Below are 27,500 nucleotides of genomic sequence, written 5' to 3'. Positions count from 1 at the left end.
CTGAACAAACGTGGAAATCTGGGTTCAGACATTTGATTATGAAACATCGCTTCTCCCCTGACCAAGCATGTATGTGCCGATGTTGATTGAAACTCAGTGGGGCAATATTATTCATGTTCTTTGTTCAAGTCCTGAGCACCAACGTTTCAGCTTTTTCCATCAAAAAGAACCAACTCTAATCATGAACATGTTCTCAGGAATTAAGGATTTCTTTTTCAAACAAATGCGTCAAAGTTTCTCTCACTCTTTTCCCATTGTCGTCGATACATTTTTAACTTATTTGGTCATTTTGTATCACCATTGCTTCAGCCAGGCTCGGTATTGTGTTTTTTCAGGGCCTTTTTGCCGAATGCACCAATATCAATCAGAAGCTCTGAAATCCCCACTCTCTCCATCATTACTATTGGTTTGAATCATTACAAAGTTGTTTCTCCCAAATAAGGGAACAACATGGTGGTTCAAAATATTACCATTGGTTAAATTAATGAAGAAAAATGTCAAAAAAATCTGCGCTCATCAAGGGGACAGCACCCCCCGCCCCTCCCCCCCCAAATAAAATAGGTGTTTGCTCTCTTTTCCAAAACTACAAACACAATTTCAATGAAACTTGACCACAACCTTCATGATGTACCAAAGCTTGTTCACAGCATTTTTTTTAAAAAACGGGGTCGAAGGAGGTGTGCGGGGGGGGGGGGGTTGAGTGATTGTTGCTCCTGATCCGGGTGGGCTTCAGGATGCTGGTCCTATTTTTGATAAGGACATTTGAAATGCAACGTTTTGGTATTAGACTTAATAGCATCCTCCATCAGTGTTGGCTGAGGGTGTTGAAATGCACAGCCAAAAAACTGTTTTTACAAGATCAAGTCAAATAAGGCAGTAAGAATTCAAACCAAGCACTTGCTTTCAATCAAGATGCCAATTACTCCAAACGAGGTGTGGCTTGCCCCCGTTTGATCAACGTAGGGGAAAGATCCGCTGAGACGAAATCTGCATTTGGGATGCTAAAATCCAGCATCACAACCCAGCTTTTTGGATTTGTTAAAATAACACTTCTAAACACCTTGAGAATGTGCCAAATACCAAAGATTGTTCTGTGGTACTTCAGCACCTTCAGAGGATTCATCAAATTTAATACTACGTTCATCATTTAATCCTCCTCCAATTCTCCTCCCCGCCTGACCACGAACACCACCACCCCCCCCCCCCACCCCTCAACAGAGAAAATGATAGTACGTGTAAAACACGACATCTTTCTTAAATCACAACACTTGCACCGTTCTTTTGTACTGGTAAAGAAAAATTTGAAGACCTATTGCAGATGTTTTAACTTTCAGTGGTGGTATGTTCAAATTGCCCTTGAATTACAATGCCCACGCAGTTCTTTTGGAGAAAAATGCTTTGCATTCTTTCAGGCCTCATCGTGTGTCCTGCTCAACATCAGCTCCCGTTGTTTGCAAAAACAGATTATTGCTTCCGTACCACGCTGCCCACATCAACGTGTTTGGTGCATATATATATATATATATATATATATATATATATATATATATATATATATATATATATATATATATATATATATATATATATATATATATATTGTCAAGTTTAATGGGGATCGTATGCTTGTGTATTTTGCTTGGTTCTTATGAATCTTGGGGTTGTGTGTGTGCGTGTGTGTGTGCATGAGGGGGGTATTTTGCTTGTGTATTTCACTTGGTTCTTATGCATCTCTCAAATACCAAATGTATTTAGCTTAGTTCTTCAGACAATTTGAACACTGTAATAAAGACTTGTGTTGCAGTAGAGTTGTCTCATGTGGCACAGATGGGTGAATGGGCCAAATCATTTCAGCATATTTTTGGTAAGATAGTCTTGTCCTGTGTCCACTGAGTCTGCCTGGGTGGGAGAGAGGGAGAGGCGTTTCTGGGGTCACCTCCAGCTCATGGCATGTACCTCCTTACATTCCTCCCATACAACTGGGTGGGGGGGGGGGGGAAGAGGAAGAAGCTGCAGGACTCCACCATTCAGTGGGTGAGGGAAGGACCCTTCAGCATGGCCGTCCCCGAGTGATGCCGTGCAAGGCAGCACACTGGCCTGTGATGCTTGTTGGCCTCAGTGCCGTTGATTGGCCAAGACAGTCGCTCTGTCCAGGTGCAGCATTCAGTGTTCAAAATGTTGTATTTTCAAGGGCTCTTGATGTGGAAAAAAACATCCCCATCAAATTGTTAACATAGGCTATGTCGGGGTTGACGGAACTCTAACCCCAACGTCCCTCCCTCCCATTTGATTGTTTATATTGTTTGATGTATAAAATCCATTTGACTTCTTCAGAAAAACCATCTCAAAATATGTAGTATTGCCAGTAAACAAAAATTGGAAAACTTGAGGAAATTTGCATGTAAAAACTAAAATTTACAAGGTAGTGGCAACAAACTTACCGAGCAATATTTCTCACCTGCGCTATTGCATTTTCAGCTCTTTTGATGCTTTTGAGGGTGAAATCGCCCACCTTCTGCATTATGAACCATGCAGGCATGAACGACAACTCTGGGAAGAACCGCACAGCCCCCTAATTATCTCACCCAACTGACTCAGTGTGCAAACATGCAGACATACACATGCACATGTCCTTATTAGGGGGGTGAACTCGTGTAAAAAATAATAAAAGAAAAAAAACAATACATGCGAAGAAACCAAGGCTCATCGTGGAGCTGACGTGCACACGTGTACATGCGCATGCACACGCACACACCCAAACACGCACACACGACCGTGAAACGAGCCAACAAAAAAGCAAACAAACAGCCACTGAGCATGAGGAAGTGCAGTCATCCTGGAGTACTCGAGGTACCAACGGAGTCACAACAATAGTGCCGCCTTTCTCACTGCACTCAGTGGGGCATTTTCAAAAGAGGAATTTCCTCCTCCCAATGGATACCAAAATGCTAAACATCAAGCAAAGCAGCAGCACATCACATTTTTAAAATCTTTGATACAACTCAGCCGGGGTTTGAACCGGCAACCCTCCAGACTCAGGACAGACACTAACCATTACAACCACAGAGTCTAGTAATTTACTGCAAAAACAAGCATGACAAAATATTTGACCCCCTAACCCCATTTTTTGTGGAAATTCACCGATTGGAGACGCGCGCGCGCGCACACACACACACACACACACACACACACACACACACACACACACACACACACACACACACACACACACACACACACACACACACTTTCCACTTTCCACTTTCTGCATAATCGTTAGCATGTGCTGTGTGCAACACAAAATACAATATACTGTTGCGGTTCTGCAAAAGCAAATGCCTCCATGGCAATGGCACCCAACATACAGTGATCCTCAGGAAGTTATGTCATTAGTATTCGTGTAGTTAGTCCTCCCCTCATGTCTAGTGGGTTAACGGGACGAAGTGCTTTGCGTGGCACTCAGAGTTAGGTCTAATAAATATCTCCTTGATTTGTACTCTGACCCCTTCTCTAACCCTTCCCTCTTAGCCACAGCACACAACAAGCATGCAAGCACACTCCATTCAACAGACAATTGTTTATCAAGCACACCATGATGCCTTCTGTGGCTCGGATCATCCCTGTTGCACACAAGACAAACTGCCTCGGGAATTTGCACACCTTTTCCATTCAAATCTGCACGGCAATTCCCAACCGACACCTCACCTTACTCCGCACCTCGCTCACCAAATCTCACCACTGACCACAAATGCCTTCTGCACACGGAAAAATACTCCCACACCCCCTCGTACCTATGCATCACTACAATTCGCCACTCTATTTCAAGCGCCGCACGGCGTCAGCATTGTCCTTGGTGCCGCGCGATGCTCGACGATGCCACAGATGCTTTACAGCTCCACCGTATCTCACCGGGAAAGTTCAGGGTGAGCGTCCAGAATTGTTACAGCCCACATCCAGTCGTCAGACCAGGGCAAAACTGTAAGCAACAAGGAGTGGTCGCGGGAAGGGCGATCCGCTGGGCATTTGGTCCGGGTCCCTGGTGTGCATTTTGGCTCATGACGCAGCCCATGGGTGAAGAAAGACCTCGACCATCCAACATACAGACAAAACTAGGTGCACGTTCAAGGCTGGGGTGCCGGCTCGGGAAGCATGCTCCCCATATTAAGTCGGGAGCTCTGAGTCGTGCTGAAGCTGGTAGGCATCTGAGCCCGTTTACAGTCCCGGAGCCGAAGCCTGGCGGGGCGGGACTCAGGCCGCTGTGGACCAATAAAGGAGCAGGAATTGGGTCACAGCACGTTGCTTTCCGGTTTCGCCCCACCCTTCGCCTGGGGCTTACAAAAGAGGGGTGGCACGGAGCCGTTAAACGGACCTTCTTCTTCAAGAACATCATCCGTGTGTGACTGCCATCCTTCGAGAGCATACAGTGGACTACCTGCCGTGCTGTCGAAGTGCCGCCACCCCTGCGAAGCCAGACGGGCTCACTGCCGGCCACGGACGGCAGACCAGTGCGGAGCACACACACATTGACACATGCTGACTCACAATACCATTTTTCTCTGGCACAACACCGCACCCCTCACATCACTCCCACACTGGAGACACCAGTATATTTCCAACTACCCCTCCCTAAGCATCCTGTGCCACATTGGCCAGCTGACCGCACCAGGTATTTAGAGGACGGTCATCACCTGTCTCTCTCTTTCTTGGCTCCTGAAGTGTGTGTGTGTCTCTGTGTGTGTCTCTGTGTGTGTCTGTGTCGATCGAGTAAGATTGTAGAAGATAGTTGGAATAATCCTGCTGTGTCTTCTTTTGTAAGTTGTCTTTTGCTGCACCCCACAAATTCCTTGCTATCCCCTGCTGTACATAAAACAAAACCCCATTCTCTGTGCCACATACTTTTCCTCGCTTGTTTATAAACAAATGCATTGTATAGAAATGTTCCCACCTCATTTCCCCACCCCCCCCCCATTGGTCCAGCAGGGCCCGCACACTAGTTTAGCTGAGACATTATTCCCCAACGATCTGTTTCCTAACCGGTACGTGCTTGGCAGTTATGCTCGGCTGCATCTGATCTGGTAAGATGATCCGGTTTGAGCAAGTGCGTTCCAAGGACGTGTTCCCCGGTCATTAGATCACGTGACCTTTCCGTAAATGGTATTTATTAGACAGAGGACCCTAAGTCACATGGTCGAGTTATTGGCATTTGCGATCGATTAACGACCCGCCACATCATAAAGTTATTCGTGTGCGACGGCCTGCGATTCCGGAGAGTTTGGTGGGAACCGGAGGTAGTTCACCCCTCGTGGTCTTCACCCCCGACCCCAGGTCCGCAACAATACACTCCTTATTGTACTTTGAAGGTTTGTTGAACAGCATTGTAAAAGGAAAAAGAAAAAAAAAAAAAGGGGGGGAAGGCTTGAGACAAGATCACCATGAATTCCAAATAGGTACACTGTACGCGATACAGTGTACAGTACAGCAAGCAATGGTGAAGCAGTGGCAAGGGCTATGTAAAGAAAAAAAAAACAGAACATGTGAATATTTTTCGTTTAAAAAAAAATAAAAAGCACATTTTAGAACTCCTGATAATCAACATTGCACTGTAAAAAGATGCACTTGCACATCCGTGTGCATTTTACACTGCTTCCTGACTGATTGGAGGAACAGTTCCCATAACTTGAAAAAGAATGCTCCATGTTATGATGATGGACGAGTCAGTTGTGCATTCCGGTGATTGTGACGACAACACGAGCCAAAATGGATCCTTTGACGAAATCCCCGATCATCATAACCACAGATATTCTTGTGTCGACCTGATTATTTTATAATTTGAATCTGTTGTTCATGTATTGGTTGTATTGGTGTGCTACACATGCTCTGTCATATGGTTTTTATCACATTATAAAATACAATGTACAGAACTTGTTCTTTTCTCCAATCATTTACTTGAGCAAATGCAATCGAATGTAGGTAATTTGGTCACAGGAAATTTGGTCACGGGAATACGGTCACAAGATAATTTGGTCACAGTAATTCGGTCACGGTAATTCGGTTACAAGGTAATTTTGTCACGGTATTATTATTATTATTATTATTTATTATTCACTGCATTTAAAGCCAGTAAGGCCCAAGAGCAGTAATAAACATTTTCATTTCATGGCCGGCGAATCTTGTTGGCATAATGACGTATTGACCAAGTTTACTGACTACTATAATGGAATCGGAATTTAAAAGTTGAGAGAGACAGAATCGATTCCATTATAGTAGTCAGTAAACTTGGTCAATACGTCATTATGCCAACAAGATTCGCCGGCCATGAAATGAAAATGTTTATTACTGCTCTTGGGCCTTACTGGCTTTAAATGCAGTGAATAATAAATAATAATAATAATACCGTGACGAAATTACCTTGTGACCGAATTACTGTGACCGAATTACCGTGACCAAATTACCGCGCCCCATGCAATCACTCGCAAAAAAAATAATTCAGGAGAATGGTTTACATCTCTCACATTATACAAGCAAGAGAGCATGCAATTGTGTAAAAATTCAAATAACCAATCAACAAAACAAACGGCAGCAACAACAAAAAAACCTTTCACAAGAACATAGTCTTTGTTGGTGGTAATGCAAGTTTAAAAACAAAACCAATTTGCTGTGTTGTTGTTGTTGTAGTAGTAGTAGTAGTAGTAGTAGTAGTAGTAGTAGTAGTAGTAGTAGTAGTAGTAGTAGTAGTAGTAGTAGTAGTAGTAGTAGTAGTAGTAGTAGTAGTAGTAGTAGTAGTAGTAGTAGTAGTAGTAGTAGTAGTAGTAGTAGTAGTAGTAGTAGTAGTTTCAATGCAATCCAAACTGTACTTGGTTTGAAAACTAAAATTTGGAGCATGGCATTTAAAATATGACAGGGTGTGTTATTTATGTGGCAGACAACCGAGTAGTACAGATCTTGCCATTGACCATGTTACTACAACAATAACAGGTGTAAATGTTACCTCAAAAACATTAAGATGGACATGTATCAGCATAAGGTTGTCTGCACAAAAGCAGGTGGTGAAACGGTATCACCAAACCAAAAGTGTGACACACATTGGACCAATGAGCAAAGCTGGAGACGTGTGCACTTTAGATTCATCAGAGTTAAAGTGGTTCAAGAAGTGACATTACTTCCACCCCCCACCCTTCACCCTCCCCACCCACTCCCAGGTGTTAAATACCCCCAGGTATTAAAATAATTAAATAATACATTCACACCACCCCCCAGGTGCGAATGTGTATGTGCATGTGCATGCGCGCTACGAGCCTTAGACACCGTTTAAAAACAAAAACAAAAGCAAAGTCGATGACACGCCATCACAATTCCCCACGCTTCCCAGCTGAAGCAGAGTTGAAAGAGCAAAAAGTTCCACCAGGATTGACCCAATATCAAATTTCAAGTTAAAAAAAAATTCCCATTTTGACCCCAGTGACCTAAAGTCACGACCATCTGGGGCACGAACCTGGGGATCAAATCCAATAAATAATTAAATATTTAATGCGACCCACCCCCTTCCCCACCATGCGACCCACCCACCCCCAATGTTTATTGCACACACAAAGTTTCATTTTAAAATGTTGGAGAATGTGCCCATAATTGCATTTATCTGGATTTGACCTTTTGGCCCTGTTCCAGGGAAAAGGTACAAAAAATTATATTGCTCTTGCACCTTCGTTTTTTCAATTAGCGTTAGGAAAATAAAGTAAAACTGGAAGGGCACTCGGTAGAGTGAATACCTCCGCCACGTAATGCCTGATCCATGAGAACATATCAGGCACATTACATTTTTGAAATATCATGCCATACAGAACTATATCGTTTTTGGGCAATCTCTCAATGGTGAAGAATCACTTGAAAAATTAAATAACTCTCGTATCCAGATCCGGATCCGGATCACCAAAATCGACTCAATTCGTCCTTGCCAAACACCCAAACTGTCCACCAAGTTTCATCCGAATCCGTCCACAACTTTTTTGAGATATCGTGCTATATATTCGTTTAGCCCTATCTCTCAATGGTGAAATCACTTTTAAAAATCTAGTAGTCGGATCCAGATCTTCACCAAAATTTAATCAATTTGTCCTTGTCACATACCAAACCTGTTCAGAAAATTTCATCCAGATCCGTCCACAACTTTTTGAGATATCCTGTACACAAACAAAACAAACAAACAAAGACAAACAGAAAGCGGTGAAAACATAACCTCCTTCACCTTTGGTGGCGGAGGTAATAAATTGTGTTCAATTGTCCTGGTGCTGACGAAATCTTAGGCAATTGGGTATTAAACATCAGATAATTAAAACTCAAAGCTTGTCAACTTGTACTTGCTTACAGATCACGTGAATAAAAGCCAGAGGGCTCGCAGTATTTCGCACTCGCAGCTCGCACTCATTCGCAGCAGTGAGCACTGCATCGAAAACCCTGCCTTGTACCTCCTGAGGCAAGTCCCCCAATTAAGTGCAGGGCCTTGGCCTAAACACAGCCCAGCAGTGGTAGATGGGTTAATGGGACTTAACCAATAAAGCAGCAGCGTAGGCCTACACCAAGGGAATGCGCCACGACACCTGTGGGGCCCCCCACGTCGACTAAATCAGACAGAATTGATGAGGGAAATGAAATTGAGTAACATACATTATTTCAATAGCCAAGCATACCTGTATGCCCTTCATCAACCTCGCTCTATCAGGTGGACTTCCGAAGCATTGAACGAAACTAGAAATCGAATTCCCTTCAAAGAACCTACAGCACAGGTGGCAGCCAATAGGTTCATGACGCCTGTGCAATGGTTTCCACCATATGGTCGTTTGAACACCATCCATCCTTTTAAATGAAGAGTGGTTAAAGCAGCAAGTAATGATGGTATCCATTTTTTTTTAGTTCTTGTTGTGACATGGCCGTAGTCAGGTTCGAACCACCGACTTCCCATAGTAAGAGCAGACACTCTAAATATTTATGCCACAGAGTCTGGTTAAAACTATGTTTCACTCCAAATATGTAACCTTGGAAAACAGCAGAACAACCATCTTTTGTGTAATTTATTTCAAGAAATAAAGTGCATTGCGAAAATAGAGTAGAACCAATTAGTCATGTTCCAAAGTCTACTGAGCAGGTGAATACAATGATGTAGCCATACATGTCCCCCACACCCATCCACCCCCCCCCCCAAACTGCAAGTAAGATTAATAGTTAAATAATCAATAAAAAGCCACATTTACAACTGCCCTTACTACACACAAAATCAGGTCACGATATAGTGTTTCCCATGATGATAACACTGAGCTTGTGCAGCCGACTGGTTGCTGCACATCTACCCAGCAATTGGTCACATGATCAACACATTTCCAAAGAAAATGTGGCAAACATACCCCCTTGGGTGTCCGAAAAACTCAGACTTATTGGCAAAAAAGCTGAAATAAAATTTTATCACACATTTTGGACATTGAAGCTGTCCTTATTCAAACCGTTGTCAGGAGCAACCTTGTTACCTGCTTGTCAGAACAAGTGTTCAATGCAGACATGGGTGTGCCTTAATGAGAATCTTGGATCGACTTATAAAAATGAGAGAAAATGACATGTCTAAATTGGGTGTTTCTCGTTAGGATGAAGGAAGGCAGGACTGGAGCGGGACACATTTACAATGTGGTGCTCCCGAAGAAACTCCACCCCCATCCAACCGAGTACCCACAATCCACCCCCTCCATTCCCACCCCAAGACCGATGAATACAAACGGATTTCTGCTCCAAGATAGAACACAAGTAAAATTTTTGAATCGTTTACCAGCTGTATTCCTTGGGGGAATGGTGTGTCCTCCCAGTCACGATCCGGGAACCGCTGGATGATCTTGCCTTGCCCATCACCACTTGCTGTAAAAACAATTGGAAAGGAAAAGGGGAGAAGAGAATAGGTGGTCAAAATAATCTGAATGAAAACGGGGGTTCGGGTGGGGTGGGGTGATCGGGATTGTAACTCGACGATGCGTGTTCCCCTTGTCGTGATAAACAAAAATAATTTTAAAACATCAAAGTCTAACAAGCTAATGTTGCAACACTTTACAAACGTGGGTTCATGGTAACAAATTAATTAATTGATTAATTAAAAGGTGAACATTCAAGCACAGAGCAATAATGCCAAACATTTAGCAACAAATCGATCCCATATGCATCACTTTTCATTTGTAAGCAAAATATGTAAGCACTTTACAAAGAAGGGGGTGAGAATACCAAAAATTAGGAAAAGTGAGGTTAAAAATGTGACATTTTGGAAGAGAATTGTAAATCACAATTGATGAGGCTATGATCCGCAGAGCGCTCAAGGTACATTACTCCACGCCCTCCTGGTAAAACTACCAAAATCAAGAATGACTGCTTACAGCTTCACTCTTTCATTCTTCTTTTCTACCCACCTCTGGAACAAACCGCCACACACTCTTCAATCCCACTCTTCAAGACAACTGTTCATAACCGTCTCGTGTCTTCCCCCATCCAAAACCATGATCTTTTCTACCCCCGTTAACCCACCTTGGTCAAATTTCCTGCAAGTCCCTGTGGTGTCCATCTTGTTTACCCCATGTACCACTCCCTCTTCCACGGATCTCCGATCATCTGTTCCCTACTGTTTTTTTCCCACCCCTCTAGTCTCCTGCTGCCTTTGTCATATATATATATATATATATATATATATATATATATATATATATATATATATATATATATATATATATATATATATATATATCTTCTGTGAATAAGCTCTGACTGAAGCCTTGACAATGTATATAAAAATTAAAAATAAAAACCTTTACGCACCAAGTTACACAGTTCCGGAGGAATTACCAGAAGATTCCCAGTGTTTGACGGTAGCTTTATTTCAGATTTAGAAGGTGATATTTGGTCAGAAATATAGGCAGGAACCAGGAACTAAGTTTATGGTTGGCTCCAATTCCAAGACCTATCCATTGATGTACTGGGAGCCGGCGAAGTGCTTTGATAATTGGAGTGATGTGATCAAAGTTACAGGCCTGCACTGCACAATCTTTTCAGCCATATCCTGAAGGAGTCGTAAGGGTGTGTGACGAAGCAGTTAAGTCTGCTCATGGTAATCAAAGCACGAAATTTTGAAATAACCAACCAGAGTTTGAGTAATCCGATGTGTCAGGAGAACAAGTTTGGGTAATAATTGTGTGTTGGGGGACACCAACACTTTGGGGGAGAGCAATGTCTGCATCTGGAAGAAAAGCGTTTTAGAGATTTTAGCAATTAATGAGCACATATGTTAATTGGGTCAATAGTGACACTGAGATATAAAACTGGAGAAGCAGATGCCAGGAACTGATCCCAAGGTATCAAGATGTGATGTTGGAACCCTTTTAAGAAGAGATGGAGAACCAAGTCAGTCTTGTAGCTGCACAGAGTTATAAAAGTTCAAGAATATCCGTGTTTGAATGCAGAGACAGGAATTCAGATTTATGGACTGTGAATAGATGGCTTTTTGTGGATGTGCACACATGTCTTTGCACACAAGTGCATGACTGTTTAAATAGGCCATACAAGAGCACCAAGGATAAGATATCAACAAAGTACATGACATTTGAACCTGGGAGATGAATCGTCATTCATGGAGCAATTGCTCGGGTGGCAACAAAAGCAAAGGTCTTCAGGTCTTCTATTTCTGGAGTAAAAGTGTGTTGAGTAATGTACAGGGTGTCCCAGAAATCTGGACCCATAGGACATACAGGCGTTTTATTCGAAAAGTTTTTAAAAAATATATTTTTAACGTGTTTTACATATTTCAGGAATGAAAAAACCCTGATGGCTCACTTTTCCAATCAAGAGAAGGTGGAGCTGGTGTTATTACATGTTTCCCAAAGAAGCCAGAGGGAGGCCTGTGTGTTATTTCACCAAAAACACTCATGAGAAGCCAAAACAAAGTCATTGATTCGTCAGCAAAGTGTTGCAACGATTAAAAGAGAGTGGAAGTGTTGCTGACAGACGTGGTCCAATGACTTAAAACTGGACAGATTGTTACGTGATATTCATTCTCAAAAATGAACACAAATCAAGTGCAACACAAACAGCACTTTTCATATGACACGCAAGTGGTCAGAGAACTCTCCCCACACATCCCTCCTCCCACATCATTGCACACAAAAACTCAAGAAATTCCAAGTCATAAAGTCATCATTTTTCACTTCATGGTCATTACTGGACAACTATCCAAAGATCTTCTTCTGTCTCAACCTATTCAGGTGTAAAAGCAGCAAAAAACACACACACACACACACACACACACACACACACACACACACACACACACACACACACACACACACACACACACACACACACACACACACCTCCTAATCATTTGAGGATTTCAACGTGTGAATGGCAATTCCAAATTTTGCAAGCGAGTGCATGCTAACAACAATGTTAAATTTTCGTATATTCAATCGTGTGCAAACCAAGCAAATTTGTAAAACTGTTAAGACTGTACCTTCCAATCGTTTCATCCGTAGCCAGAAGGGTACTCTTCGATGTCGCAACATCACCAGATATGCCTCCGCCAACATAAAACCAGAGATGGTGTCAAAGCCACCCAATGCTCGCCTGTTTATACATTTATCGTTTTTAAAAGACGTCTAATAATTAATATTTTTTTATAATTCTCTAACAATTTTTTTTTTGGGGGGGGGGTTGGAAATCACTTAAAACATGAAGAAATGCAAAAAAAAAAATTTTTTTTCTGCAACAATTTTTTTTGGGGGGGGGACCAAGTCCAAAATCTAATGGCATGATCCTTGGACCATACCTAACCCCCCCCCACCAAGTTTCGTCGAAATCCTAATCACTTAAAACCTATAGAAATGCAAAAAAAAGAAATCGAAATTTTGTTGAAAAAAAAAGTTGCAAAAATTCTTTTTTTCCTCCAACAATTTTTGGGGGGGTTGGAAATCACTTATATGTAGAAATGCAAAAAAAAATTATCTAAATTTTTTTGGGGGGGGTTGGAAATCACTTAAAACATGTAGAAATGCAAAAAAAATTATTTCTCTAACAATTTCTTTTTGGGGGGGGGGGACCAAGTCCAAAATCTAATGACATGATCCTTGGACCATACCTAACCCCCCCCACCAAGTTTTTCCGTAATACAAAAAATCTAACATTTTCACGCTGACGCTCACGCCGACGCTCACGGGGGTATCGCTATAGCTCTGTTCTTCGAACAGGCGAGCTAAAAACATGACTGCTGAACATGTCCAATGACATCATCAATTCCCCACCCCCTATAAAATTCAGCCCGAGATGACCTTCAAACATTTTTATACTGATTGTATAAAGCGTTCATGTATGCAATGACATCATAACAAAGCCACCTATGACATAAATAAAAAAACACATTCCCCCCCCCCCATGGGAGTACGTCACATGTGCCAAGTTTCAATTTTTTCCACAAGTGGTTTCAGAGATACAGTGATCCAAGGTTTTTCCAACATGGCTGCCACACCACGTGACTTATGACATCATAATTATCAGTAAAACATTCTGCATGAGTAGTTGCACCAATGGTGAAAATTTTGCCTCAATTGAATAAGCAGTTGCAGAGAAAACAGAAAATTAGCACGGACGGACGGACGGACAACCTGAAAACAAAATGCCTCCGGCAACTTCGTCAGCGGAAGCATAACCAGAGAGTTGGTGTCAAAGCCACCCAATGCTCGCCTGTTTATACATTTATCGTTTTTAAAAGACTAGTCTAATAATATTTTTTATAATGCATTGCAGTGAAGTCCGATCCAAATAATTTTAAAGCAATATATGTATTTGTATATTGTAATCAGTAAAAAAATAGTGTGGTAGATAAAAACATTAGAAAGGAAATAACTTGCACCAAAAACTTTAACATTTTCATGCTCACGCTGACGCTGACACTCACGCTCATGCCGGCTGTATCGCTATTGCTCTGTTCTTCGAACAGGCGAGCTAAAAACTGTTTCAGAACATTATCTCACATTTACACGGTCCGATAACACACTACCGATCTTTTTTTTTGAATAAAACTCTTAAATGATGCCACAAAATTAATTATTTAAACCGTCACAGATGTCAATCGGATGGTGGAAGCTGTGGGATGCCCGCAAAAAATGGATTCATCAGTTGGAAAAAGAGATGCACATCCGAAATGGACACTTCCATGCAGCTTTGTCTCCAATTTGACTCAATACAGCAGAGTTTCACCCAACTGTCAGATGTGGTTATCACCTTGATGAAACTCACATTATCTATTTTGAGCTTCAACCATAAAATCTATACAATGACATACAAATTAGCTTGAATACAACCAACGTCAACACAATAACGGCGAGTTCAAGTTCAAAGACAGCTTGACGGCACACGACTGAAAGATGCAAAAGCTTGTCCAAAATAACCACAAAATTTCCCCAAGCTTCCAACCAAAAAGTAAGCTTCATTGAAGAAATGCAGAGGATCCAAATTATCGCACCCAATGGTGTGTATTCACATCAGAGCAAAGGGCTTGTTAAACATGTTTATGCAGTTGGGAAATGATCAATAAATGTAAAAAAAATGAATGGATGTTATGTGAAGAAACCAGTGTGGATTAAAATCAAGGTGTGAATGACTTACATGATGCAACAGAGCCATATCGATTTGAGCCATACCTTAAGCAAAAACGGGTGAGGATCAGCGACACGATAGCGATCAAGAGGATCTCAAAGATCGTTCACACAATTCCAGGTAGCTAACTTTTATGCGAGTTACCTGAAAACAGTTAGAAAGTACTGGCTCCTGAATTAAAAATTAATCACATTGACCCCTCTACCCGTGAAAACAATGTTACAACTGAAGCTTCAAGTCCCATCTCTGCAAACCTCATTCCGCACAGTCTGGTTAACACCTGCATAGGACGATGGTGATTCCCCCAAAATTGCGTGCGACAGGTGAGAGAAGGAATTTAGAATTCGGCCTGGGTGCCGGCGCACAATGGTCGATTCTTGTAAAACGTACCGTGGCATGCAACAGCAAATGCAGGCAGAAAGAAAGCCCGACTTAACATGTCGCTCCTGTTTTAAAAAAAAGGGTTGCCAACCTACAAAATGCGACACTGCAAAATGCATTCAACAAGGTCTTTGTGAGTGTTAAAAGCTTATCCATTCCAACTGTCGTTGCTAGTCGAATGAAAACACCCAGAAAAAGTTGATGAGTAAGCTTAAGACAATCTCAAAAGCCACAATGTTTAAATAAGCTTATTACCCCCGAGCATAAAGCGAGGTTAAGCAATCGGTTCACTGTCTGACAGATGACAGTCAATGATCGAGGAACAACTCCATTTCAATTGAATGTTATATTTTGAACACGACAGAACATGAATTAAAACATGAATTGGAACACGAACCTGCAGTTTAGCAGTACTTGGGCAAATTGTACGGAATCTCATCGAGCGCAGGTGCAGTAAAGCAACGCGGGACTTTCAAAATGACATGTGAATGCGAACGAGGCGTTTCTCGCATGCACAGTGTGTGTTTTCAGTGACTCACTTCTGCTGGCATGGGCACTTTTAATCTGCAGTCACTAACAAGAAATACATTAATCAAATCGTCTTTCAAACATGATGTTCGGCATTTCAACGAAAGAGTGGCAGTTTCAAAATGGTTAACTACAGTTGCTCTGTTCATGGATGCAAAATGCACGCACAGGAATACAATAAATATCTGTGGGATGAGCCGTGTAGATGAGAAAAATCGAATGCACCTTTCTCTTGTGTTGCCAGAGCCAAACAAAATATATTTATAACAGCCCTTACTGCTCCAACTACCTACCTCACCCAACCCCCAAACATGATTAACAGCAAAATGATTGTTTTATTTTAATCTTACCACATGCATTCACAACCCCCAGATATGACCTGCCGATCAGTGTTTCTAAAGCACCCAAACCAGATACAATGGCTAACTCCAACTATTTTGTTGTGCAGAGAGAGAGGCACACCCCCAACTTTCTCGCAGATACTTTTCCAAGTATTTCCGCTTCTTTTAGAAGCTTTTTGAGCCATTTTGGGGAACAAACCCTGTTGTGCACGCGCTATACAGATCCCGTGCGCCAAACATCACTATATATCGGGGTTACTGCACATGCAACACCGAGCATTCTGGGGCGGATTACATTATATTGAAAATCCCGTATTGCTTTAATCTGTGTTAATCTGGGAGTCAAACAAAATTGAATCATGCCAAACAGGAAACGTACTGTATTTCGGGACATAATAAAGGACACAAACAGGCATGAATAACGAATTTAATGCGTTAAAATAGGTGGTGTACAAGGCACTGCATCCGCAGTGGGAAACTTAGGATTAAATGTTTTTGGGGGGTTTTTATCTACAGCTGATAAAAAATTATTTCAGTTTAATTATATACTTGAACAATGTATAACACAAATAACCTTGTTTGCACTTACAGCATCAATTTAGTAGTACTTGGGCAAATTTTATGCATGCCCTGGGAGCAGAGCAACAGCGAGATTCAGAAAAATAAAATGGTGGCACCTTGCAATGAAACCACAGAGCGAACATCGTCCAAAAGATCTTTGTTTAGTGCATCCTTTTCGCAAAGATAGTTCCAAAATCTTCACGTTCTCCAAGAATAGTTGGTAGAAGGTTCAGCTCTGAACTGTTCCATTTCATGTGGTTGCCATCATGCCTGTTATTCAAAATTCACAAACAAAGCTAATATGGATCGTGCTTGGAAATGCAAAACAATAGTTGAAAAAAAAATCCTTCCCATGTCCTTTTTCTCAAGACTGCCTGGGGTAAGATGGTGTATGAATTATCCAGTTCAATATCGAATCGAGTTGCACTCTTATTTACAGGTATTTCAATTTAACAATCAAGGAAAGTTATGATGATTAAAAAGTTAAGATAAACCATATATTGGGTCCACTTGCACCAGACTTTAGCAAGCTGAGCACATTTTATCCAAACCTGTGAAATTTGTCACATAAACCATTTTGGCTGGACTCCACTACCAGAGAACCTGCCCGACTCACACTCTCACTATGTCTCTCTGAAAGGACAGTTTAGCACCCCCCCCCCCAATCTGCTTTGTCAACAATCCTCGAGAAGAAGTCCTTTCATTCAAGCTTCTGGGTCTCCACTTGCCACGATCTTTCCTGGGAAAGCCACATTTCCAACCTGGCCTCCAAAGCCGGTCGCCGACTGGGAATCCTCCGTCGTGCAAAGTCTTTCCTCGGCCCACCTGAGCTCCTGACCACATACAAAGCTTTCGTCCGCAACCTGATGGAGTCTTGCTCTCCCCTCTGGGCTGGTCCCCCTGCTTCTCACCTTTCGTGGCTTCACACTGTGGAAACCAAGGCATTTAGGATCATTGGTATTGTTGTGCGGCCAGGTCTCGGTGGTGAGAACGATCGCTAGGGGGAGCAGTGGAGTCAGCTCCACCGTACACCTGGAATTTAGGTCGTACCTTTCAGATAAATCCGAAAATATGAGTCCCTTACAGGAGCATGAATCGCCAATAATTCGACCGCGTGGAGTAGGGTTAATTGCCAACTTCATATACCTAAGTATCCACGCGGCAAAGCTTACCGGGAATTCACACCCTCGGCAGGCCTCGAGCGGAATGAGCCGTTACCGTGCCCGAACCGTGCGTATGGTTACCGAGGCCAATCGGTCCAAATGTACAACTATGGCAACGGCCTTCCTAATTCCCAATACGCACCGTGGCAAACCAATGGTAGAAAGGACAAGGACGAGCTGGTATATTCAACAAAAGGGGAATTTATTTTCAACAATAATTTGGGAACGAGGAGAGCACGTAAGGGCAGAGTCATCCGACTAAGCAATGCAAATAATATACAACAAAAGCACTTAACAATTCTACTGATCAGATTGGGCCCACGGATACACACACGCACACACAAATACCCAGAAGAAATGATGACCGTGGCCTTTATTGATACCCCCAGCTCGGAGAGAAGGTGAGCTGGAGGTAAGGATTACGTGCTGGCTACCTGTCCGCGTTGGCACGACTCGATGTCCGCACCTTCCCGGAGCACCAGTCGCCAAAGGACGGACCAGGGCAGCCGAACCAGGAGGGGGAGAGACGAGGTGGTCTCCCTTGATGAGATGGTCGACCACTCGCTATAATGCGCCAGACGAGACACCTCCGATGCGCGGGATGCAGTCCGCCGCAAACCCAGACAGACCCGCGCGATGCAGTCAGCGCAGACCAGACCGAAGCGCACGATGCAGTCAGCGCAGACCAGACCGAAGCGCGCGATGCAGTCAGCGCAGACCAGACCGAAGCGTGCGATGCAGTCAGCGCATACCAGACCGAAGTGCGCGATGCAGTCAGCGCAAGCCAGAATGAAGCACGCGATGCAGTCAGCGCAGGCCAGACTGAAGCGCGCGGTGCAGTCAGTGCAGGCCAGACCGAAGCGCTTCGAGCCGACGGGATGCAATCATTCATTCCTTCTTCTGTCCTTTCGGGTGCGGTCCGCTTGTCCGTGGCCTGCAACCATTGGGTGGACGGCGTGTCGTGGCTCTGGTCTGCTCGTTGCCCATTGGGCAGAAAATGACGCATACCCTTATTTGGCACACAGCCAAAGCAAAACGCTTCGTGACCATATTTGGAATGGAATTCCATTCCAAAGAAATTCCACACACGCCGGCATACCAGCGAGCGCACGGAGAATGCCGAGAGCAGAGTGTTGTTGTAAAAACGAAGATGGGCGTTGTCATTGTTGTAAGTGATGTAAAAATCCTACCGATAAAATAATCCACAGCACATACACTTAATTCCCATTAGACATAGGGGATGGATTCTAACTATACACATATACTTAACGAAATAACTGAGCTACGGGGACCTGTCTGTTGTGTGCTCATGGCTGCCAGATTCGTAACAGTATCTCCCGCAATGAGGCTGAGTCTTTGGGCTGCTCAATCTCTCACCAGAGGCAGGTCGGTGATTTTTCTCTCTTCTCTAATCTCCTCTACGGTCTCGCCCCCCTGCTCTGTCTGCGATATGTCCTCCTCTTATTTCTGCAGGGTGCTCAAGGTCCGCCAACAACCCCCTTCTGGTAAAACTACCAAAATCGTGAATCACTGCTCTCCTTCACCCTTTCATTCCTCTTTTTTCCCCACCTTTGGAATAAGCTCCCACACTCTGTTCAATCCCATTCTTCCCTCCAGGCCTTCAAAACAGCAGTTCACCACCACCTATCATCCCCCATCCAAAACCTCGATCTTTTCTACCCCTGTTAATCTACCCCAAACCCACCTCCTTCAAATTCCCTGCTTTCCTTCCTGAAAGTTCCTGTAGTGTCCATCTTGTATACCCCGTGTTCCCTGCCCCATCCCTCTCCCGCTCCTCTTGTCTCATGCTCCCTCCCCACCCCTTGCTGTGTGTGTTAGCTCTCATACGAGCCTTGACAAGGTAAACAAACAAAAAAAAACTTATTTTACTCAAGAAAAAATAAATTGATGAAACTGCCTTGAAACCACATCCAATAATGCAAGAAAAGATTAACATTCCCGGAACCATTTCAGGCAAGAAAACATTAAGTTGATCAATTTCATATCCAGATTCTCCATTAAAGTGGCCGACGCAGACAAGTTTGATTCTTAACTACAGGCTTCGGACTTGCTGCATAAAAATTCCTTCGGGTAAAAAAAAAAAGTGAACAGAATTACCAATGATGAATAGTGTACCTTTCCTTCAAATAATGATAAATTTTGGCCAAAGTTTCCACCAAGGATAGATGCAATTGGTCACTGGCTTTTACCAAAACACAATTTTTTCATTGCAGATGCTAGCGATCAAAAACTACATGTATCAAACAAACAGTTTCAAATGGAGCATCTCTCTGCAATTAGAGCATTTAAATTGCATCAGATGTGGCAATAAATGTGAATTGTTGCTCCCAGCTTGCCGGCTTGATGACAAAAAGACTCAATTTGCATTTTTTTTTTTTTTTTACTGCCTCTGTCCCTACCCTATTTAGAATCCCATGCGGGTAGGGGTAACTTCCTCGTTCCAATAATGCACAATTCACATGATAATTGGAGAGGTTCATTTGTCCAACAAATATTTCTCAAAGCCATTCATCTTCAAGATTCATCAGAAATGCCATCCAACTTTCGTAATGTTCAATTCATTGCTGGAAAATGTGCACTTGCTATTTTGAACCGAAAAAAAATAAAAAAAATTCATTGCAATTACTCTTCATGCGAGTAAAGTCACATTGCAAATGATAAATCCATTTGTCCACGCCAGAAATCACATGACCTGTTCGTTTGCACAAGGCTTCATTGCATCTTAATATTGTGATTATATTTCACAAGTTAATGCTCTTCCATAAGCATCATATTTAAATGGTTTAAACATTTAGCAACAACAAAGGTACCTGGTGTTGCCGGGCAATACTGGGTCCCTCCTCTCCCAAACTCTCCCCCTGCCTCCACCCACCCCAGCCCCTCCCCACGACAGGTGGTGGCTTGTACGTTTATATATTACAAGTTACTAGCAGAGTACCCACCCGATGGCCGACTTGTTTAAAGTATGAAACACGTTGTTCTGACGCATACCACTATTTTGGTGGTGTATGGGCAACTGACAGCTGCCTTAATCGTTCCCAAAAATAAAAATAGAACTAACCCAGGTTACATACATGAAGCAAAAAACATACACCTGCTTACAATTCAAAACACCTCACTGCACTGGAGAGGGTGGAGACAGGAATACTGCACTGTAAATGGAGACTTGTAATACCCTCTCCTACCTGGAGCGGTGCTACATGACACATATTTACATCGATAATTTGCGTTCTCCCGTCTCTCCCTCCCAAGACCACTGGCAAATATAAAAATACCCCATACATTAATTGGGGTAATACTGATCTTACGTAGCAAGTCTGGATGTAATCAGCCCAGAACTGGAGGAGGAGCAACACAACAAACTAAAACAAACAAACAAGAAAAAGACGTCATGCAGAACATGACAATTGCATAATCATCCCCCCTCCCCCCCTCTCCAAAAGTTGCAATGGATACATCAAATTGTCCATTTGATTAAAACTAAAATTGACAATCTTAATCAAAGCTCAGGTCAATCGGATGAAAATTGATTCTTTTTCAGATTGAAATTAACGATTTTAAAAGTTTGACCTCGACTCGGACTTTGACCTTTTGGCCTCAAAAATAGGTGGTTTCCAAATTCAGTGGTGGACTATGCAATCACTGCTTAATTTTCAGGTTAATCGGATGAAAATTGACAATTTTTGAGTTGAAATTGATGATTTTAGAAGTTTAACCTTGAGTCAACCTTTGACCTTTTGATCTCAAAAATAGTTGGTGTCCCAGCAACTTCCTAGTTCCAATAATTTTCCAATAATCCAATAACTTTGTGATTGGTTCAATTCAAACCAATTCAGTGGCACAATGTACAAATCCTGTTCAAATGTCAATCAGATGAAAAATGACAATTTTTGAAATTTGACCTCAAGATGACCTTTGACATCAAAATCAAAAGGCTTCTCAGTTGAGACTACCTCTCTAACTTGAAGTTTTGTGAAGATCGGTTTTAAATTGTGACCCATCGGCGATTGACAGACAGACAGACAAACATACTTGAAAAAAATATTCAATTTTGCAAGTAACAAACAAATGAAAAAAAAAAAAAAACACTCATACAGCAACACTTGGCAAAACAGAACAAAGTAGAACAGCACTCGGAAGAGTGCATACCCCCACCAGGTTGAACAGTTCACATTTTGTAACCCCATGATGGGCTGGATCCGAACCAAAATCTAATCCGCTTGTTCTCGTAGCAGAACCAACTCATCCACCTCATTTTATCAAAACTCGTCCATAACTTTTTAAGATATCATGATAAGGAAAGTTTTTGGCCCTATCTCTCAATTTTAGACATTAGGCTCATGTTGACCTATTGACCTTAAAAATAATTGGTGGTTGAATTCAGTGACCTGATATGCAAATCCCGTTCAAATTTAAAGTCAATCAGATTAAAATTGAGGATTTTAGAAATTGCACCTAAGTTGCTGACCTTTGGCCTATGTTGACCTTTAGGCATAGGCTGACTTCAAAAATAATTGGTGCTTGTATTCAATGAGCTGATGAGCAAATCTTCTTCAAATTTCAAGTCAATCTGATGGAAATTGACAATTTTAGAAATATGGCCTATGCTGACCTCAAAAATAATTGGTGGTTGTATTTAGTGAGCTGATAAGCAAATCCTCTTCAAATTGGAAATCAATTGGATGAAAATTGAGGGTTTTAGAAATCTGAAAAAAGTTGGTGGCCTTTGGCCTATGATGACCTTTCGACCTCAAAAATATCAATAGGATTCCGTCGGACCACCAACTGCACCATTTGGTAAAATTTCGTGAAGATCGGTTTAAAATTGTGACCTGTATGTGATTTAAGGTGAGCGGACAGACAAACAAACAGAAGCAATCGACATACGGATGACCCTCATGTAACGCATGTTCTGATGACGAATTTTTGCAACAGTGTGGATTTAATTCAACATCAATAACCGCACTCCGTCATTCTGAGCGAATCGTTCTGGCTCCGTCACTCAAAATAGCTGAAACTATGGCTGCAAAGTGGATATAATAACAAGTGGCATTGGAGATAATGATCCAGGGAAGAAGTAGTCAAGAAAGTCTCATTCATTTGGAGGTGAAATTAGAAGTTTTAGATCAGTAATGATATTCAAAGAAAGATGGGACTTTGCGATTCTGACATGAGAACCATTCATGACAATCGTGATAAAATCCGCAAACGCGCTCAGACAACAACGAATCTCAGTGTTACCAGAACTGCAAAATCTAGGCCTGATGCTACTGAGAAAGTGGTGAAGATGCTGACTATGTGGATGGAGCATCAGAACCAACAGAACAAGCCATTGTCTGGAATGGTCATTCAAGAGAAGGCGAGAAGTTTGTATGGTGATCGAACCAAAAGATACCAATGATTCAGCGCCTTTTGCTGCCAGTCATGGGTGGTTCGAGTACTTCAAGAGTCGCAAGGTTGACTGGGGAAAAAGGAAGCAGAAGTTAGGTTGGTGGATGGGATGTACAAGGGAGCGTAGGGGAAAGTTTTGGTTGGTCCTGGGATGTCTGAGGATTTCAGCATGAACATCGGTTTGAGGCAGGGAAGCGAAGCACTCTCAGCCCACTCATGTTTATCATGGCGATGGAGCTGGTAAGCAGGAAGGTGAGGATGTTGTGTGTGGCCAATCTGGCTGTTGTGGTGAGTGGGTGGGAAATGCAGGAAGTACTGGGGGAGTGGAAGGAGGCATTTGGAAAGCATGGGCTGAAGATGAGTATGGAGAAGACTGAGGTGATGTGGGTCAGGCAGCAGAGAAAATAAATCAACATCAGGTGAGAGGAGAAGAAGATCAGGCAGCGAAATCGCTTTGAGTATCTGGGAGGAACAGTGACCGGGGATGGTAAATCCAAGATGGACGGTAAATTTTGTGCAGAGGAGGATTCAGGTGGGTGCGAATGCATGGAGGAGGGTGGAGGAAGTAGTGGCAGACAAGAAGATATCAAGCAAATTGAAAGGTAAGGTTCTGATGGCATGTGAAATGCCGACCTACCTTTACGGTCTGAAGACGGTGGAACCAACAGAGAGACAACAGCAGAGGCTGCAGGTTTGCGGGAGTGAAGAGGGTGGATAAGGAGCAGGATGGATGAACTGAGGGAGGAGATTGGTGTGCAGATGAGTTTGACCGGGGGGGGGGGATTGGTGTAAGGCCGGCCAAGATGGGCTGGACACTTCGTGCAGATAAGGGAAGAGAGAATGGCAAAGAGAGCAGATAGGTTGAGAATAAGGTAGGAGGAAAAGAGGTAGACCGTGGTTGAGATAGGAGGATTGTGTAAGGAGGGATATCCTTAAGGTAGGGGTGGTTGGGGTGGAGAGAGTTGGTTGAGGACAGAAGGAGGTGAGTATCATGGTCAAGGCAGGGCAGAAGTGTGGTGCCATCACACCTCACTCCTTATAAAGGGAAGAGGAGGAGAAGAAGAAAAATTGCCACTTTCATTTAAATGCTGAAAATTATGTTCAAAAGACTTTCACTGAGATTTCACGCAAGCAACGGCTCATTAAAGGCGCCCTGGGTACAACAGGCAGTAGAAACGAGACACTGAAATTTTTTTTTTTTTACCATACACAGAACATGTTGCCTCATTGGCATTCATACATCACTCCAAAAGCCCCCTATTGTTTACAAGAAGAGGCAAATTGAAAGAAGTGAAATACCTGGAGCCTAATTACAAAATTTTTCACTTTTCAAAACCAAAGGGAAAATGTCCCAACTCGCATTGTAATAGTTAAAAAATTTTTGTTGTTCACTTACCTCAACGACAGCAATCATAAAATTATTAGGCCCAAAAATATAAACCTTGCAAAGGTATATCAATATGATTTTTCATCTCACGCGACGAAGCCTACATTTCAAACTTGACGTTACCTGCTAAACCCCAAAAACGATCAGATCTCAAACGCCATTTCATCGACGTAGAGCAACAACTTCGTCATCCTGTACACAGAGCAAAGCAGCAGCAGACAGGCTCAGATAAGTTCTGCAAACATTAAAATTACAAGGCAGCGAGACCCAAAAATAATTATTTGGTCTAAAGTGTTGTCCGAGAAATGTTTATAATGCCTCTTACAATAGAATGAGAACATGCATCCGGCAATGTAAACACAAAGCAGATAATTGAACTCTGCTGTAAACAGAAGAGCAAAGCATTCCCTTCAAAAGTAGAGATGATCAGTTGAAGCTCAAATCTATGATAAAGGCTGACAGTCGAAAGTGATGCGACGGCTGGGCACAACAAACACTTCCCAAAAAAGCCATTCGTTCACAGAGTTCAACTCAATTCAGTTCATCCTTTCACAAGTTTCAAACTAGCAAAGCAGCTTTCACTGCACAGCGGTGGAAGCATTGCCTTTTAAAAGAGACAATTGGGACATATTATTGGTGGTCATGAAAATTAGAAGAAGAAGAAAAATTTCAAAATATATTATTCACAAGTTTGTGATCTCAATTCATTCATTCCATTGAACCAGGATTTCATTATTAAACAAGAAAAAGAGCAATCAGAGATTGCAGATGCTCACCAGAACTTGTTTTGTGTGGTGTTTGTGTACTGGTGCGTTACGTAATTAATAGGAGACATAACTAGAACCGCCACTTTATAACTGCTGGCAGTGATGACCGGGTACCAAGATGCCCTGCTTTGATGGAACCCCATTTTGATTGGATACCTGACAATGACCCATGATGTTGTTTTTTATTATTATTCATGGAATTTAGAATGGGATTAAAATAAATTCAATTCAAATCAAATGAAAGACCAAATTGGTACCAGTCCTGCATTGGAGTAACGAGAAAGAAGCCAGACAAACCAAAAGCAGATCAAGTCATCAGGAGGAACATGGATCGGATTCGCATTTCAGCTGCTACTCCTCAACCCTCAAACCCATCCAAACACAACCAAGTGAGCCTTATTATATATACTAGTACGTGCCCGTACATGCAAAAAAATAAATAATTCAAACCGCGAGCCAGAAACACACACAGGCCGCTCCTTCGCTCCCGCGTGCCCGTACGTGCATGCCCGTACGTGCATGCCCGTATGTGCAACCCCCCCCAAAAAACAAACAAACAAAAAAATTTTCAAACCGCCAGCCAGAAAACCACACAGGCCGTTCCTTCGCTCTCATAAACGATGACTGGATTTGGGCATTGTGTTTATCTATAAATGCGCATAAGAAATCGAGAAATTATTAGAATACATTGTCATCACTATCCGGAAGTGGTGGTGCCTGTACGGAATGTTCACATGCATTCCACGAATTATCGCTTGCATTGAAGTAACAACTGGTGTAATGCTTACACACACAGAGTTAATTAAAATCCAAATTAAAATCAAGTTTACCTCTGTGTCTTTGCTTGCCATGACATTTGCTGCCATTGACCATTGCCACTCCGACACCACGGTAAATAAGGCACCGATCCAGATCGTAACCGGCGCAGCAAGTGAAGTCATCGCCGGCCGGCCGTGCATCGGCCAATGCAGCCATGCCTACGCAGCAACGTGTCCTTTCATTGGTTGGTAAATAAATGGCCATAACTTGGGAAGCACTTGTCCGATTAATATCAAACCTTGAAAATGCACATTCACAGGGCCCCAGCAATAAACCTGGAAAGTTTCAATTAGATCGGACCAGTGGTTGTCGAGAAACAGCGGTCACAGACACAGACACAGGTTGCTGGAATTATATATATTGTTGTGGTTGAGGAAATTCGCAAACCACCATTCAGGTCCCGTAGGTGAGATATCTCTGCAAGTATATGTGTAGTTAGCCCCAAACCCGTTGTTTAGAGGGAATAAATGTGATTCATTCGGGCTGCGACCCTTTAAGATAGCCGTTTTTCTGTTCTGTCTTTATTTTGAACTAACCACGTCTCAACCGCCATCACACAACAACCACCAACCGCAACACCACTTCACAACAACAACAACGCCAACAGCCACGACCTTTACCGTCACGACTCGCTCTCGCAAACCGCATCACCACCATTCCAAGCGTCGCCATGGCCATCACCGCCACTTTAGGCCCTCCACCCCCTTCACCTCTCCTCCTTCTGCGACCATTCCCGCGCCACCTGTGAACGCCGAGCGTCAGGCTGTCCTGGCCTCGTGCGGGACGTGCGCCAAGCCGCGGGTGCAAGAAGCGGCCTTTCCGAGGAGAGGTCGGATCAGGAATGATACACGCCCACTTCCGATCCGTCCAATCATGAAGCGCGGGGCGATTTGGCCCCGCCTCCAGGCGCGTCGGAGTAGAATCGATATAGGCAAATTCGAGGATCAGGGGAGGTTCACGCCCACTTTTCCTCCGTCCAATGGGAGAGCGTAGCTCCGCCCCCGAGCTCATCCTGATCCGGAAATTTGCATATGGGTTCTCCTGCCGTACGATAAAGCGCCGAGCGCGGGGCGAATTCAGTCAGTTTTTGTGCTCCGGCGAGTTGGAGAGGTGTGGCGGCGGCGGAGTTTTGTTTTGGGTCGGAAGCAGTTGGAGGCAGTCGGAGTTTTGGGCTCGGGCGAGTTGCAGAGGTGTGGCGGCGGCGGAATGAGGCAGCAGCAGTCAAGACGGGTCTGGAGGAGAGTCGGAGTCTGTCGGGGTTCGGAGTCTGTCGGGGAGCTGCAGAGAGGGGAAGCCGGGAGCGCGGTCGAGGTCGCAGTGGAGTCGCTCGTCGCGGGACCCAAGCAAGCCAGCTATCCTCTTTCCCCAGAGCAACAACAATTCCCCCCTCCCCCCCCGCGCTGAGATAGTGCGGAGAGGGGGCCCCGTTCCCACCCCATTCCAAGCAGTGCCAACGAAACCCGCAGAGGAGCGCGGA

The 27,500-nt window shown here is 43.2% G+C and overlaps 1 protein-coding gene across 11 annotated transcripts in view; it reads right to left on the bottom strand.

The window, feature by feature from the left end:
• The window catches only part of SBF1 (SET binding factor 1), a 412,273-nt gene that overhangs the window by 336,253 nt on the left and 48,520 nt on the right, over window positions 1–27,500 (bottom strand). For all 11 annotated transcript variants that reach the window (XM_085870627.1, XM_085870637.1, XM_085870630.1 and 8 more), the window contains exon 2: window positions 9,809–9,894. In XM_085870627.1, the coding sequence (XP_085726753.1) occupies window positions 9,809–9,894 (86 nt within the window). The remainder of the gene's footprint in view (window positions 1–9,808; window positions 9,895–27,500) is intronic.

Source organism: Eptatretus burgeri, chromosome 2 (genome assembly GCF_056783735.1).
Source record: "Eptatretus burgeri isolate ZD-2024b chromosome 2, Ebu_testis_v1, whole genome shotgun sequence".
NCBI lineage: Eukaryota > Metazoa > Chordata > Myxini > Myxiniformes > Myxinidae > Eptatretus > Eptatretus burgeri.
The sequence above is the reverse complement of the archived record's forward strand: the minus strand, read 5'-3'. Positions and strand labels throughout refer to the sequence as shown.